Genomic DNA, 15,963 nt, shown 5'->3' with positions numbered 1-15,963 from the left:
AGGAAAGTGTAGAGGCTATGACATAAGCGAACTTATTTTAGATTTGGGGGCTAGGGAAGGTCTCCTTGAGAAGTTTGGGGTGACTGAAACAAAAGCTTATGAAACACAACAGATGACGACATGGGAGAGGAAGGTTAGGTCCCAATTGTAAAGAGCTTTTTCTGCGGGACTGGTGTTGTGGTGTGGTGGGTAAAGTATCCCCTGTGGGTGCCAGTTCAAATCCTGGCTGCTCCTCTTCTGATCCAGCTCCCTGCTAGTGGGCCTGGGAAAGTCTTTGGGCCCCTGCACCCATGTGGGAGACTTGAAGGAGGCTCCTAGCTCCTGGCTTCCACCTGTCCCAGCCGTTGTGGCCATCTGGAGAGTGAACCAGTTGATCAAAGATCACTCTCTGTCTCTCTGTAACTCTGCCTTTCTTTTTACTTTTTTTTTTTTAATTTTTTTTTCTTTTTTTTGACAGGCAGAGTGGATAGTGAGAGAGAGAGACAGAGAGAAAAGTCTTCCTTTTTGCCGTTGGTTCACCCTCCAATGGCCGCTGCGGCTGGCACATCTCGCCGATCCGAAGCCAGGAGCCAGGTGCTTCTCCTGGTCTCCCGTGTGGGTGCAGGGCCCAAGGACTTGGGCCATCCTCCACTGCCTTCCCGGGCCATAGCAGAGAGCTGGATTGGAAGTGGGGCAACTGGGATAGAATCTGGTGCCCCAACCGGGACTAGAACCCGGTGTGCCGGCGCCGCAAGGTGGAGGATTAGCCTGTTAAGCCACAGCGCCGGCCCTACTCTGCCTTTCAAAAAAATCTGCCATACAAAGGGATTTGGACTTCAGCAACTCACTTCTGTTGGCCTACTGAGATTCCATAAAACCAAAAACATAGTGTAAGGATATCGAGCTCCATAATAATTCATGATTATATCCTAACTCTGCATCCTTCTTTTTCCTGATTAAGCCTCATCCCAATTCTGCGGTATTTCAGATTGTTACCACTATCAACCGATAGTGTGAGGAGTCCTCAAACAGCTCATGGATATGTATATAATGAAAAAAAATGCATGGATTTCGAAGGTTTTTTGCACAAAAATAAGCTTACCTCTTAATTCCATCTTTCCCAAGTGTCCTGGAGTTCCTCAGGAGTTCCTCCTTTCTTCCTCCTCCACTTAACACCATGGTCTGCCAATTTTACTCTTGTAGATATTTCTAAAATCAGGCCTCCTGTCCTTTAAAAGACAGAGTTACAACAAATTTAAAGATCTGATTGTCTTTTATTGATAATTCACCTAATTCTGTAAACTATAATGTCTCAGTGACCTGAGACAAGGTGGCCAACTTTGTAGACAGAGAAGGGCCGAAGAAGGCAGAAGTGAGAACAGAGAGGACTGCTCATTTCTAAGTTATTTTTCTGATAAGGTTAAAGTGGAGGAGAATTTCTCATCACGTCAGCTCCGGTACACTGGGATCCTCCCAAATGGTTGCTGTGACCCTCCTGGGGTTTCTTTGGAAATCTGCTCCAAGTTCAGTTTGACTGTGTGCCATTTAGCAGGAGTGACCCCATTCTAGTCTGGTCTGGTCTGTTGGGCCTAGTGCAGGCTCAGTCCAAAACAATGACCTCCCATAAACTGCACTTAACGTCTCTATCCCTGTTATCACAGCCTACTTTTAAATCATCACCTCTCACCACAACTGTTGCCCCAGCTTCCTAACTGGCTTCCTTCCACTTAGTCCTCCGTCCCCGAATCCATCTGAAATGCAAGTCTCCACTTCAAAACTTTCAGCACTTCCTTGAGAAGAAAGTCCGGCTTCATTTGTCCCTGGCTAGCTAACATCTCTTGCTCTTCCCAGCCCAGTGTTTACAATGGAGCAACATCAAAATTACTGTTGGCTTTTTACACACCACGTGTTGTTTCTCACTCTTACCTACAGCCCCCTCTCTTCCCCCTGCTATGGCAGAGATGGCTAGTTATTCAGGAGACCCCCTTTGCGCTTTCTTCTTAAGTAAGCAAGTTGTAATCTGCAGCTCACCCACGTGTCTCAGCTGAATTTCCAGCCAGGGATGCTCAGACACTGGCAGCTCAGTCTCCCCTAACAGCAGCTGCCTCTTTTCTGCCTTTCCTTTTGATAATCATATTTTAAAATATTTAAGAGAAAAGAATCACTTTTTTACGCTGACCCAGACCACATTTCCGGTTGTTCTTTCACCTCTAAAGACCCAGGCCTTCCTGTGGCATGTTCCTGTCAGCCTCCACAGCCTCCTTCAGCACTCAGGGCGAGTCTGCTGACATCTGAGAATTCCTTCATTTCATGTCCACTCCTGCAGCTGTTCTGACCACGGAGTCCCAGGTTAGCTGCTGTTTCCTTTCCATGCCCAACCGTGGCCTTCACTGCCGTTGGCCTCCATAGGCTCCCTGACCACTCAAGCCGTGCTATGCTGTATCTATGTTCCTTCCCCCCCGGCTGCCACTGAGACTCTCTACCTTTGATTTTCAGCAGTTTCATTTTGATGCTCCTAGGCATGGCTGCCTTTGAATTTTAACATTGAAGCTTCATCAAGCTCCCGGAATCCATAAATTTATGTCTTAGCAAATTTGGGAAGCTGTTGGCTATTATTTCTTCAGACCAAGTTTTCTGCTTCAATCTTTTTCTCCTGTCCTTCTCAGACATTATTGATTTTTACAACAGACCATTTATTTTGGTTTGTTTTATTTGTTAAATTTGTTTGAAAGAAAGAGATCTTCCATCATTGGTTTACTCCCCAAATTACCAAAACAGCTCAGGCTGGGCCAGGCCAAAGCCGGAAGCCTAGACCTCAATCTGGGTCTCCCATGTGGGTGGCAGGGACCCAAGTACTTGAGCTGTCACCTGCTGCCTCCCAGGGTGCACATTAGCAGGAAGCTGGAATCAGAATTGGAGCCAGGACTTAAACCCAGGCACTCCAAATTGAGATACAGTCATCCCACTATGCCAAGTGTCTGTCCCTGCATTAAACCTTCTAATATTGCCCCACATGTCCCTGAAGTTCTTCAATTCTTTTTTTTTTTCCCCAATCTTTTTTTTCACCCCTCTGATCTTCAGGTTGGATGGTTTCTATTAATTAATCTTCAGTTTAATGCTTCTTTCTTTCATCATCTCCATTCTGCTGTTGCATTAGTAAATATTTTAAAATTTCAAAAGTTGTACTTTCAAAAATGTTCCACTTGGAGCAGGTGTTTGGCCTAGTGGTTAAGATACCTATATCCTATATGAGAGTATCTGGGTTCAGGGCCCGGCTCCAGCTCCTGACTCTAGCTTCCTGCTAATGTATACCCTGGTGATTGAGTTCCTGCCACCCATGTTAGAGACATGGGAGACTAAAACTGGTGCTCATATGGGATGCCGGTGCTACAGGCAGAGGATTAACCTATTGTACCACAGTGCCACTCCCAAGGAGGCAGATTTTTAATATTTCAACTTGAAAAGTTACCTTGAGTGAGAGTGGAAAATGGAATAGGTCATGCCTGGGGATTGTGTATCACTGTTGGGACCTGGTTAACCTTTATCCTCCAGAAGGACTAGCTGGTTACTTATCATATAAAGTCTAATTCATGCTCACAGCACATCATGAGGAACAAGGTGTCATCATAAGCAGAGGTACCAGTTAGCATACTGAGCCAACATCTTCAACTTCACTGTTAAAAGCCAAGTATATTACAACCAGCTCTCAAGAGGGCTTCATCTCAGTAAGATAACTTTTGTTGTGCTATGTACTATGAAGAGTTAGAAACAGCAGTGGAATGGTATGATATTGGTGGCTGCTGGATGAAATAAATTCTTTAGTGTATCAAAATCTATAATAGCGGTTGTATTTGGCCCAGCCATTAAGATGCTCCTTGGGATGCCTTCATCTCATATGTGAATGCCTGGGTTCTAGTCCTCGTTCTGATTCCTGTTCAGCTTGGGAAACAGCAGGTGATGGCTCAAATACTTGGGTCCCTGTTCCCTCTTTGGAGACCTAGGTTGAGTTCTGGGCTCTTGGCTTTGGCCTGGCCACACCCTGGCTATTGTAGGCATCTGGGAATTGAACAAGCAGATGGAAAATGTCTCTGACTATTTTTGTGGGGGTGGGGAGGAGAGATGGGCAGAGAGAGAAGGAAGAGACATTTTGAGAAAGTGAGATCTCTCATCCTCTGGTTCACTCCCTAGAGGTCCACAACAGCCAAGGCTTGGCCAGGCTGAAGCCAGGAGCCAGGAACCCAATCTGAGGGACCCAAGCGTTTGCACCATCATTTGCTGCCTCCCAGGTTGCGTGTTAGCAGGAAACTGGATTGGGAGAGTAGAGTAGCAGGGACTCTACATGGGATTGCCGGTGTCCCCAGTGGTGGTTAACCTGCTGTGCCACAATGCAGGCCCCAACATTGACATTTTTAAGCCTATTCTTGCTTAACTGCTTCAAAGATGGAAATTATAAAAATTCTCAGGGGGGCTGGCATTGTAAGCCGCTGCCTGAAGTGCCAGCATCCCATATGGGCGCCAGTTCAAGTCCCGGATGCTCCACTTTCGATCCAGCTCTCTGCTATGGCCTGGATAAGCAGTAGAGGATGACTCAAGTCCTTGGGCCCCTGCACCCGCGTGAGAGACCAAGAAGAAGCTCCTGGCTCCTGGCTTCGGATCAGCGCAACTCTGGCCATTACGGCCACCGGGGAAGGTGGAAGACCTCTCTCTCTCTCTGCCTCTCCTCTCTCTCTCTGTGTAACTCTGACTTTCAAATAAATAAATAAATCTTTTTTAAAAATTTAAAAATTAAAAACCTTTAAAACATTCTCAGGAATCAAGTATCTTCTTTTTTTTTTAAGATTTATTTACAGACTCAATGTGATAGCAATCAAAATACCAAAGACATTTTTCTCAGATCTAGAAAAAAATGATGCTGAAATTCATATGGAAAGACAGGAGACCTCAAATAGCTAAAGCAATTTTATACAACAAAAACAAAACAAAGCTGGAGGCATCACAATACCAGGTTTCAAGACATTCTACAAGGCAGTTATAATCAAAACAGCATGGTACTAGTATAAAAACAAATGGATAGACCAAAGGAACCAAATAGAAATGCCAGAAATCAATCTAAGCATCTATAACCAACTTATATTTGACCAAGGAGCTAAAACCAATCTCTGGAGCAAGGACAGTCTCTTTAACAAATGGTGCTGGGAAAACTGGAACTCTACATGCAAGAGTATGAAGCAGGACTCCTGCCTTACACCTTACACAAAAAATACATTCAAAATGGATTAAAGACCTAAATCTACGACTTGATACCATCAAATTACTAGAGAACATTGGAGAAACCCTGCAAGATAGTGGCACAGGCAAAGATTTCTTGGAAAAGACCCCAGAGGCACAGGCAATAAAAGCCAAAATTAACACATGGGATTACGTCAAATTGAGAAGTTTCTGTACTACAAAAGAAACACTCAGGAAAGTGAAGAGGCAGCTGACATAATGGGAGAAATTATTTGCAAACTCTGCAACTGATAAAGGATTAATAACCAGAATATTTAAAGAAATCAAGAAACTCCACAGCAACAAAACAAACAACCCAGTGAAGAAATGGGCAAAGGTCTAAAACAGACTTTGGGGGGGGGGGGCAGGCAGAGTTAGAGAGAGACAGAGACAGAGACAGAGACAGAGAGAAAGGTCTTCCTTTTTCCGTTGGTTCATCCCCTAAGTGGCTGCCACAGCCAGCACGTTGCTGCCGGCACATCATGCTGATCCGAAGCCAGGAGCCAGGTGCCTTCTCCTGGTCTCCCATGCAGGTGCAGGGCCCAAGGACCTGGGCCATCCTCCACTGCCTTCCCGGGCCACAGCAGAGAGCTGGCCTGGAAGAGGGGCAACCGGGATAGAATCCGGCGCCCCAACCGGGACTAGAACCCAAGGTGCCAGCGCCATAGGCGGAGGATTAGCCTAGTGAGCCGCAGTGCTGGTCCAGACATATTTCAAAAGAGGAAATCCAAATAGCCAACAGACACATGAAAAAATGTTCAGGATCACTAGCCATCAGGGAAATGCAAATGAAAACCACAATGAGGTTTCACCTCACCCCAGTTAGAATGGCTTTCATATAGAAATCAACAAACAACAAATGCTGGTGAGGATGTGGGGGAAAAAGGTACCCCAATCCATTGTTGGTGGGAATGTAAACTGATAAAGCCACTATGGGGCCGGCGCCGCGGCTCACTAGGCTAATCCTCCGCCTTGCGGCGCCGGCACACCTGGTTCTAGTCCCGGTCGGGGTGCCGGATTCTATCCCGGTTGCCCCTCTTCCAGGCCAGCTCTCTGCTGTGGCCAGGGAGTGCAGTGGAGGATGGCCCAAGTGCTTGGGCCCTGCACCCCGTGGGAGACCAGGAGAAGCACCTGGCTCCTGCCATCGGATCAGCGCGGTGCGCTGGCCACAGCGCGCCAACCTCAATGGCCATTGGAGGGTGAACCAACGGCAAAAGACCTTTCTCTCTGTCTCTCTCACTATCCACTCTGCCTGTCAAAAAAAAAAAAAAAAAAAAAAGCCACTATGGAAGACAGTATGGAGATACCTCAGAAATCTGAATATAGACCTACCATATGACCCAGCCATCCCACTCCTGGGGAATTTATCCAAGGGAAATGAGATCAGTAAACAAAAGAGTTATCTGCACCACCATGTTTATTGCAGCCCAATTCACAATAGCAAAGATACAGAATCAACCTAAGTGCCCATCAACCAAGGACTGGATAGAGAAATTATGGGATATGTACTTTATAGAATACTACAGAGTGGTTAAAAAAAAATAGAAAGAAAGAAAAAGAAAAAGGAATCCGGTCATTTGCAACACAATGGGTGAATCTGGAAAACATCATAGTTAGTGACATAAGTCTCAAAGGGACAAATACCATGTGTTCTCCCTGCTCTGTGATAACTAATAGAGCACTAAAAGGAAATCTGTAGACATGAAATTAACACTCCAAGAAGGGATGGCTTGAGATGCCCTTGTCTTGACTGTTGATGAACAGTTTCGTTCTCTTTGTTTTTTCATTTTTTTTTTCTTCATACTACATGTTGAACTCTTAACATAGAGTGAGCCATATGTGTATAAAGTCAATTGAAAATAGATATCAGTGGCCGGCGCCGTGGCTCACTTGGCTAATCCTCCACCTGCAGTGCTGGCTCTCCGGGTTCTAGTCCCAGTTGGGGCGCCGGATTCTGTCCTGGTTGCCCCTCTTCCAGTCCAGCTCTCTACTGTGGCCCAGGAGTGCAGTGGAGGATGGCCCAGGTCCTTGGGCCCTGCATCCACATGGGAGACCAGGAGAAGCACCTGGCTCCTGGCTTCGGATCAGCGCGGTGCGCCAGCCATAGCAGCCATTTGGGGGGTGAACCAACGGAAAAAAAGGAAAATCCTTCTGTCTGTCTCTCTCTCTCACTGTCTAACTCTGCCTGTCCAAAAAAAAAAAAAATAGTTATCAGTAACAATTAAAAGTGGGAATAAGAGAGGGAGGAGGATGTTTGTAATCATAAGGCTGAATAGTTCTGCATACACTCCTATGGACTTACTTCTAAGGGTACAGTTTAAAAACTTGCTGTGGGATCCCAAGTCCCCTTGGGCTAGGTGGTAAAATGTAAACAAAGCCAGGCCCCCACTCCGGGGCAGCACGCACAGCCCACCTCCCAACCTCAGCCTCACCGGTGCTGGCCCCCTGCATTCTGACCCAGGACTTTTTGTCCAAAATATTAGGAAGATGTATTTTTTCCCCTGCCAGAATTGATAGAAAGGATAGCTTGGAGCTGTTGTGTGGAAGAACGCACCGGAATGAAGCCTACAAAACAAAGAGTACCTGGGCTTAAAGTCACAATGAATGTAACATGGAAAGATTTTAGTGGGGAAAAAAAAAGGGGGGGAAAGCATGCTGCCATTAACTGAATGAGGACAACTGCAAGCAGCAAGTTCAGGGAACAAGTTCATCAGGAGCTCAGTTCTGGAAATGTCCAGCTGGCAGGCTCCTTTCAGTCATGCCAGTGGGGGGATGGTAGGTTGGCAGCTGCAAGGCTCTGGAGTGAACTCCACCAGAAGGCCTCGAGTGCTAGGAGTGGGCTGGGCCAAAGCTGGAGCTAGGAACTCAGTCCAGGTCTCCCGCATGGGTGGTGGGGACACAATTACTAGAGGCAACACTGCTACTTTCCAGGGTCTGCATTGTCAGGAGTGGGCGCTGGGGATCAGACCCAGGCACTCTCTGATAAGGGCACAAGGGTCTCAAGCAGCATTTTAACTGCTAGGCCACATGCACACCCTAAAACACCTTCTATTTTCCTTGAACTGTTTAAGTCCCCTCTAAATAACAGGTTAGAAGATGAACAGGACCTATCAAAGGAGTGGCTAGCATGATAAGAGGAAAACAAGGTCAGTATATCCAGAAGCCTGATTAGAAGTCAGAAATTGAGGAATTGATTCAATGTAGCAGAAGCTGCTGATAACTCAGATACAAAGAGGACTGAAAAGTGATTACTAGATTTAGTGATCTCGGAGGCCAATGGTAACCTAGTGATGAGAATGACAGTTTCATCGATTTGGTAGGAGCAACCCCCCTCCCCCTTATCTGCAGGGAAGATTCGAAACAGAACTGTTGGAGATAAAATTCAAGAGAAAATGTTTTTCTGGTTGTTTTATCTTACAAATGGCTAAAAAGAAATGATGCAATAGCTGGTGGTCTCTTTTTCCCCACAATGGAAACAACACTAGCATGTATGCAAGCATTTACTAATGGAAACCACCTAGCCGAGAGGGGAGCGCTGAAGTGATGGAGGAGAACCGGCTGAGGAAGCTGGAAGTGTTTCATCCAGGCAAGGAGGTGCAGGGGCGACCTGAACACTGAGGGGGAGGAGCGGGGCTTGTGGGCTCCAGTGTGCAAGGTGAGGGAGGGAACAAAACCAGAAGACCCGATAGACTAGAATGGGAATGGGAAGGAAATGAGAGTCAGCAGGTGGATGGCCTCCGAGTTGAAGGAAGAGGGAACTAGAGGGATGGGGGAGGGGTGTGGGTGGTCATGGTTTCAGTGTTGAAGCCATTTCCAGAGATGACAGGGTTCCCAGTGCTGCCGTCAAGTCAGGACTCAAGTTCAAGTTGCTCCACGGGCCCGCTAAAGTTGCTACAGTGCCAGCATCCCATAAGAGTCCCGGCTGTCCTGCTTCCGATCCAGCTCCCTGCTAATGCACCTAGGAAGGCAGTGGAGGGTGGCCCAAGTGCTTGGGCCCTGCACCTGCATGGGAGACCAGGAGAAACACCTGGCTCCTGGCTTCGGATCAATGCAATGCGCTGGCCGCAGCGTGCTGGCTATAGCGGCCGTTGGAGGGTGAACCAACGGCAAAGGAAAACCTTTCTCTCTGTCTCTCTCTCTCTCTGTCTACTCTGCCTGTCAAAAAGGAAAAAAAGATTAATCAGTGAAAATACAAGTGATATCAAAACCACAACTACAGAAGGAGAGTGTCACATAGAGTTAGTAGATACCCAATGTTTTCAGTTCAATCCTGTCCCTTTCCTGCCACAGAAAATAGGAAAAAACGCAAATACTCTTAGAAAACATACTTGTGCATGCAGCTTAAATATTTATTTATTTGAAAGGCACAGTTACATGGAGAAGGGGAGGAGGGGGGGGGAGAAAGGAAGACGAAGAGGGGGAGAGGGAGAATGGGGGGGTGCAGATCTTCCATCAGCTGGTTCACTCCCCAAATGGCTGCAATGGCCAGGGCTGGGTCAGGTGGAAGCCAGGAGCCGGGAACCTCATCCGGGTCTCCCATGTGGGTTCAGGGGCCCTAGCACTTGGGTAATCTTCTACTTTCCCAGGCACAATAGCAGGGAGCTGGATCGGAAGTGGAGCAGCTGAGGCCCAAACCAGTGCCCATACAGGACACCAGCACTGCAGATGGTGGTTAAACCTTAAGCCACAGCACTGGCCCCATATTTGCAGCTTAAAAAGTACACAGTTCATTCCTCTTATTTCACACAGACTGCTTCCTGCATTCCATTGTTTCCCCTAGTCCCCACCCTGGGAACTCCATAGACATAATCACAAAGCCTTCTAAGAATTTGCTAAAACTTATTTTATTGAATTTATGGGAAATATCAGATTTTTCCATAGTAAAATGATCTTATCCTCCAATTGATTACAAAGCTCTTTCCATTAAAGAGGATTTGGTTATCTGTATTAAGTTGCACATTATAAAAATCAACTATAAATTATACTCTTTAAAAAGAAATAATTTTTAAAAAGTACTAATATATACCACATACTGGTCAAAACCAGCGTGATCATTTACCACAGTGATGTATACTGAAGCAACTACTGTGCCCCAAATGGCACCTGGGTAGGTGAGGAGAGAAGCAAGGCTACACTGCAGTGTGCACCGTGCACTTGGAATAATTTGGCTTTGATGTGTAAGATAAAGTGGTTTTCTAGCTTGCAAAATATACAAAGTAATTTTAAAGTTAACTGTCATATAAACATTAAAATAATGATGTGAAAAATATAAAGACTTACTTAAAATATGCAAACTCTGTCAATAATACTGCAGGGTTCGATCTGTAGTAGCTATAATTTTCCAGCTACAGTAAATTGGTAGAACAATTGACCAAATGCAAATTTGCCAAGCACTGTGCAGTGCCTTTACAATCTTAGTTTTCTCTCAAACTATAATATATTACTACTACTATAAATAATATATTATCCTAGAGGGGTTTTAAAGGGATATTCAATCTCATTCTGCTATAACTTGGGATTCATAAGCCCCATTCTGTCTTCCACATATTACTTGTGTTGTGGTAGAAAGGAGTTATCCTTAGTTAAGAGCTAGTCCAGTATACTGGATTGTGGATGTGCCATCTTTTTAATTAGGAAAATGAAAGTGCAGTTTCCCTAATTTACATTTATAAAGTCCTCAAAATAAACAGTGAAGGCAGAGTCTCTCTAGGAGAGCAGGATTCAGTTAAAATCTGTGATGCCATTTATCTGATCCCTATGTACAGGAACCCGAGGACCCAGAGACTCACATGGAGTCTCGGTGGGTATTACACAGCTGCCCACAGCTGTGATGTTCACAGCCCTTGCGGAATCATCAGAGATTTGCTGACACCAGCTCCGATGTAGTTACTTACTAATTTAAGTCTCTGTTAAATCTGAAAGATAATAACACTTGCAGTGAGAAATTTTTAAAAATAATTATAAAAATGTAACTGAGCAAAGAATTCAGCATTCAACTTTTAAGACTGGTGTCTTCAAAAACTAATTTTAGCTTGAAAAAATAGCTAATAACTTCAAATTCTGTCTACTTAAGCAAGAGAAAAAAACTATTATACAAGTATATGTTATTTCTGAAAGTTCATGGAAAAATGGAATTAGCAGTTTAGGAGTAGGCATTTGGTGTAGTGGGTAAGCCACTGCTTAGGGTGCCTGTAGCCTATATTGGAGGGCTGGGTTCAAGTTCTAGCTCCACTTCTGACCCAGCTTTCTGCTAAGGAGCATCCTGGGAGGCAGCAGGTGACGGCTCAGGTACTTTGGTCCCCTCCTGCCACCCATGTGGGAGACCTGGAGGACGTTTCAGGCTCCTTGCTTATGCCCAGCCCAACCCTGGCTGTTGCAGGCATTTGAGGAATGAAACATCGGATGAAAGATCTCTGTCTTGCGGCCTTCCAAATAAAATTCAATGTTTTTAAAAAGTTTATTTTCAGGGTTGGCACTGTGGTATAGTAGGCTAAGTAAGCCTCTGCCTGTGGTGTTGGCATCCCATATGGGTGCCGATTCGTGTCCTGGCTGCTTCTCTTCCAATCCAGCTCTCTGCTATGGCCTGGGAAAGCAGTAGAGGATGGCACAAGTGCCTGGGGCCCTGCACCCACATGGGAGACCCAGAAGGTAGGCTCCTGGCTTCAGACGGGCCCAGCGCCAGCCACTGGGAGTGAACCAGCAGACAGAGGATCTCTCTGTGACTCTTTCAAATAAAAATTAATAAAAAATTTTAAAGTTTATTTTGATGCAACAATATTTGAAATCCATGCATATTTTTCACAATACATATTTTCCACAAACTTTCTTTAGAACTTTAGTATATATGGATTCCAAAATTATATAAACCCTTCTTTTTAAAAAAAAATTAAATTTACGTGAGAGAGAGCAAGCGAGCACACGCATGCTCATCTGCTGGTTCGGTCCCCAAATGCCTGCACAGCCATGGCTGGGCTGGGGCCAAGGTGAGCAGCAGGAACCCAATCCAGGTCTCCCACGTGGATTACAGGGATTCAATTACTTGAGCCATCACTGCTGCCTCCCAGGGTCTGCACTAGCAGGAAGTTGGAGTCAGGAGCTGGAGACAAGTATTGAACCCAGGTACTCCAATATAGGATGCGGAGTCTTAACTAGCATTCTAACCACTAGATAGGCTAAACCTCCCATGCAAAACATATCTTTTAATTTCATTTTTTCACAAACTCTTTTAATACCTTTGTATGTAGTTTTTTCACATCCTCTTAAAGGTACAGCATATTTTGGAATTGATCACTTTGTATTAGAAACACTAACAGAGGTCTTTCTCTTTTAAGGCATTACCTTTGGAGGCTATGTTTATTAAGTTTTCATTTTCCTATGAGTTTCATATTTTAAAGTGTTAAATGTTAACCAAAATTACATACCTCTAAGTAGATAACTTGAATTAAACAGTCACTGTGTAGGTTAGGTTTTTCCCATTCAGATGTGTACATAAAAAGCAACATGCTTAATTTTCTTGTATTTTCTACTGTTATATATATTTAAAAAGTAATTCTGAAAGGAAGTTTAGTTCCAACAGTGATCTGATCTTTTTTTGTTAGGGTAAAATAAAAGAGACATCAACTACACAGCCCATTCATAGCCTGGGGTCAACATAAAGGCATTAAGAACAAGCCACGGGTCCCTGAAGTAATATTCCAATATAGACTGAATTATGAAAGACACTTTGACCCATTAGGGAAGACCTTAGAAAAGTTTGTGTTTACATACAGTGGAAACAAACGGACTGTTGTACTGATACTGAAAAAAACAATCTGATAAAGAATAAAAGCCGTATTATCGCAGACTCCATAGTATCAGAGCTAACTGGATTTCTGGGTGTTGAATTCACATTGAACATCCCTCTCACACACACTGACAGTTGGCTCTGATACCATGACAGCCCTCAGACTGACCGGAACTTGTGGGTTAACAGCTACAGGAGTGCCACGTCAAACCTGCCTTGAGGCCAGAATGCATTGCTGCAGCCCTTCTGCTGGGAAAGGGGCGCCTCTGGCGGGAGTTCAGGTGTCTTGGGTGCAAGCCCAGCCACCCAGCCGAGCAGTCTGGGCCCGGTTCAGTTACCTTCTTCCAAGGAAAACAAGCCCTCTTCCTGGTCAGGCTGCCAGTGAGATGGGGGAAGCACTGTGTCAGTGGTCACTACTCTTTCTGGACTGGAAGGTTCTTCAGTCTTTGCCTTTGCCAGATCCACAGGCCACGTCAGTGGTTAATCCTTTCTTGCCCCTTTTGTATCCACTCATCAGAACAAAGTACTGAAGAACTTTCACTGATATTTTGATCTACTCCCTTCCCTGCCTTTTAGTTCCAGAATCACCATTAGTTCCCTTTCCCTTGGCCTCTGAGAGCTGAGGGATCAAGGGAGTGTAGGTACTTAGATTTTGTTTCTAAGGCATTTCAAACCTACAAATATCAAAATCTTCTGTTTCAGAAATGAGATAGCCTCCTAATAATTTTGCACCTGTCAAGAAAACTGCCATATTCATTCAGTATGGTAAACTGAACCACAAAGAGGCTTCCTTGAATGGCTAGAGGTCAAGATAATTACAGCTTACTATTTAAAATGTGATCACTTTGGGGCCGGCGCTGTGGTGCAGCGGGTTAATGCCCTGGCCTGAAGCGCTGGCATCCCATATGGGTGCCGGTTCTAGTCCCAACTGCTCCTCTTCCGATCCAGCTCTCTGCTATGGCCTGGGAAAGCAGTGGAAGATGACCCAAGACCTTGGGCCCCTGCACCTGTGTGGGAGACCTGGAAGAAGCTCCTGGCTCAGGATCGGCACAGCTCCGTCTGTTGCGGCCATCTGGGGAGTGAACCAGCAGATGGAAGACCAACCGACCTCTCTGACTCTCCTCTATGTAACTCTGACTCTCAAGTAAAAAATAAACCTTAAAAAAAAAATGTGATCACTTTAAAAGGGACAAACTAAGGAAACTACATCCCTAGGCTGCTGGTTTTCCTGAGCAATTCGAGATGTGACCGTGAATTTTATCATGAGTCCTGATTGTCTCAGGAGCACCTGCTAAGTCCACAGTGAAGTGGTTCAATGATCGTGGCCCTAACATGCATACACATTTTACATTTGGCTATGGATACATGTCTTTTCATCCTGTAGTGTATCTCTCACACCACGTAGTAGTCTGTGGCAGCAAACAAAATGACAAGCAAAGCCATGGCTGTGAAATCATAATGAGCCCAGGAGTCGTCTGTCCATCCTGTTGTTACTTGCCCCGAGACCATGCTCAAATGCAGTGCCAGATGGTTTCTGCATCTCCTTAATCAACAATAAAAATCAGCGTGACAACCTGAGCAGCACAGGAAGCAAAGGCAGCAGCCTCCCTTCTACAATGTGTTCTTAATGCATCACCATCACGAATGGCAAATTGCGCTTGGTTTCAAAACCAAACAAAAATAGCTTCTCTTTGACAGAGTTAATTAAATGGCTATGTGGTACTGTTTTCTGTTAGCAAAGACACTATTTGCTTTCCTAATTAAAAAAGAATACCATTGTCCAAAGGAAGTAATAAAGCCTTACTTCCTCCGTGTAGGAGAGAACATACTGGAAAAGCAACCATCTTTAATTCAAAAGTTGTTCTCTGATGTTCATGTAACAATGAAGTTTTCAGTATTAAAAACTTTCCTAAAGAGTTTTAAAGATTTGTTATTTACCTAATTTAAATTTGCTCATGTACTTCCCCTTGTGTCTCCAAACTCTAATCCAATCCTTGATCAAATGCAAGCCCCTCAAGGCAGGTGCCTAGTGACCACTCCACGGGAACTGCGTGGGGCAGGCTCTCCACGTTCCGAGTCATTCTCCAGGATGTGCTCCGAGGACTAAGCTGTAAGGATACCCCAGTGGAATATGAAATGGCAAAGTTAAAAAGTATGCTCTTTGAAAATATTAATGCTAAGAGCTTGGAAATCTTCTCTCTCAAAACACCTATCTAAAAAAATGTAAATAATGTTAAAACAAAAGATGCCAGGCATATGAAACTTAGTTGGTCCTTTAACTATTTCAGTCATGTAATTAAAAAACATTGTTGCAGACCATTAGAATTGTGCACCAAACACTGGGAGCAAGCCATTCTCCAAGTCGCACAAAACTGGGCAGCGACCCGTTCTGTGAGGCTACAGGGACCAGGAAGTACTGCAGTCGAGAAGCCAGGGGAGCCAAACAGAGGAATGGACAGACTGCTCGGGGAGTTCTTGAAGGAGGGGACAAAGAAATGAAAAATTAAAAAATGATAATAGCATCAGAGTGAGAACAAAGGTGCATGAGACAGAGTGTAACAGCACCACCAGGAAGCCCTCCGCGTCCCCTCTGCTATTTCTTGCCTGCGCCTGATCTAGTGTCACATTTTCTGGTCAGGTCACCTGTACAGAGAACAGCTCACCATAACTTTGGTATGAATTTAGATAATTCTTAAATGTAGTTAAAAGGATGACATCAGAAACAGCCATAGATACACTTTATAACTCAGAATACACTGACTTTCAAAGTGCACAAGTTGAAGCCAGTAGCATTAAAGGTTTCTCTTTTTTTTTTTTTTTTTACTTGAGCAGAGATCATGTGATCACCTGCAATCATATAAAAGGACAACATTTGGATCATGAGATGTAAATGAAGCCTTCCTTCCCCTGATGAATTTGAAGTTTAAAAAAGC

The 15,963-nt window shown here is 44.7% G+C and overlaps 1 protein-coding gene across 1 annotated transcript in view; it reads right to left on the bottom strand.

Moving 5' to 3' along the window:
• Positions 1-1,128: 1,128 nt before the first annotated feature.
• SLC16A10 (solute carrier family 16 member 10) overlaps positions 1,129-15,963 on the bottom strand; it is a 161,018-nt gene continuing 146,183 nt past the window's right edge. The window contains exon 5 of the mRNA XM_062186607.1: positions 1,129-1,208. Within this exon, the coding sequence (XP_062042591.1) occupies positions 1,149-1,208 (60 nt within the window). The 3' untranslated portion in view covers positions 1,129-1,148. The remainder of the gene's footprint in view (positions 1,209-15,963) is intronic.

The sequence above is a fragment of the Lepus europaeus genome, chromosome 3 (genome assembly GCF_033115175.1).
Source record: "Lepus europaeus isolate LE1 chromosome 3, mLepTim1.pri, whole genome shotgun sequence".
Taxonomy (NCBI): Eukaryota; Metazoa; Chordata; class Mammalia; order Lagomorpha; family Leporidae; genus Lepus; species Lepus europaeus.
The sequence above is the reverse complement of the archived record's forward strand: the minus strand, read 5'-3'. Positions and strand labels throughout refer to the sequence as shown.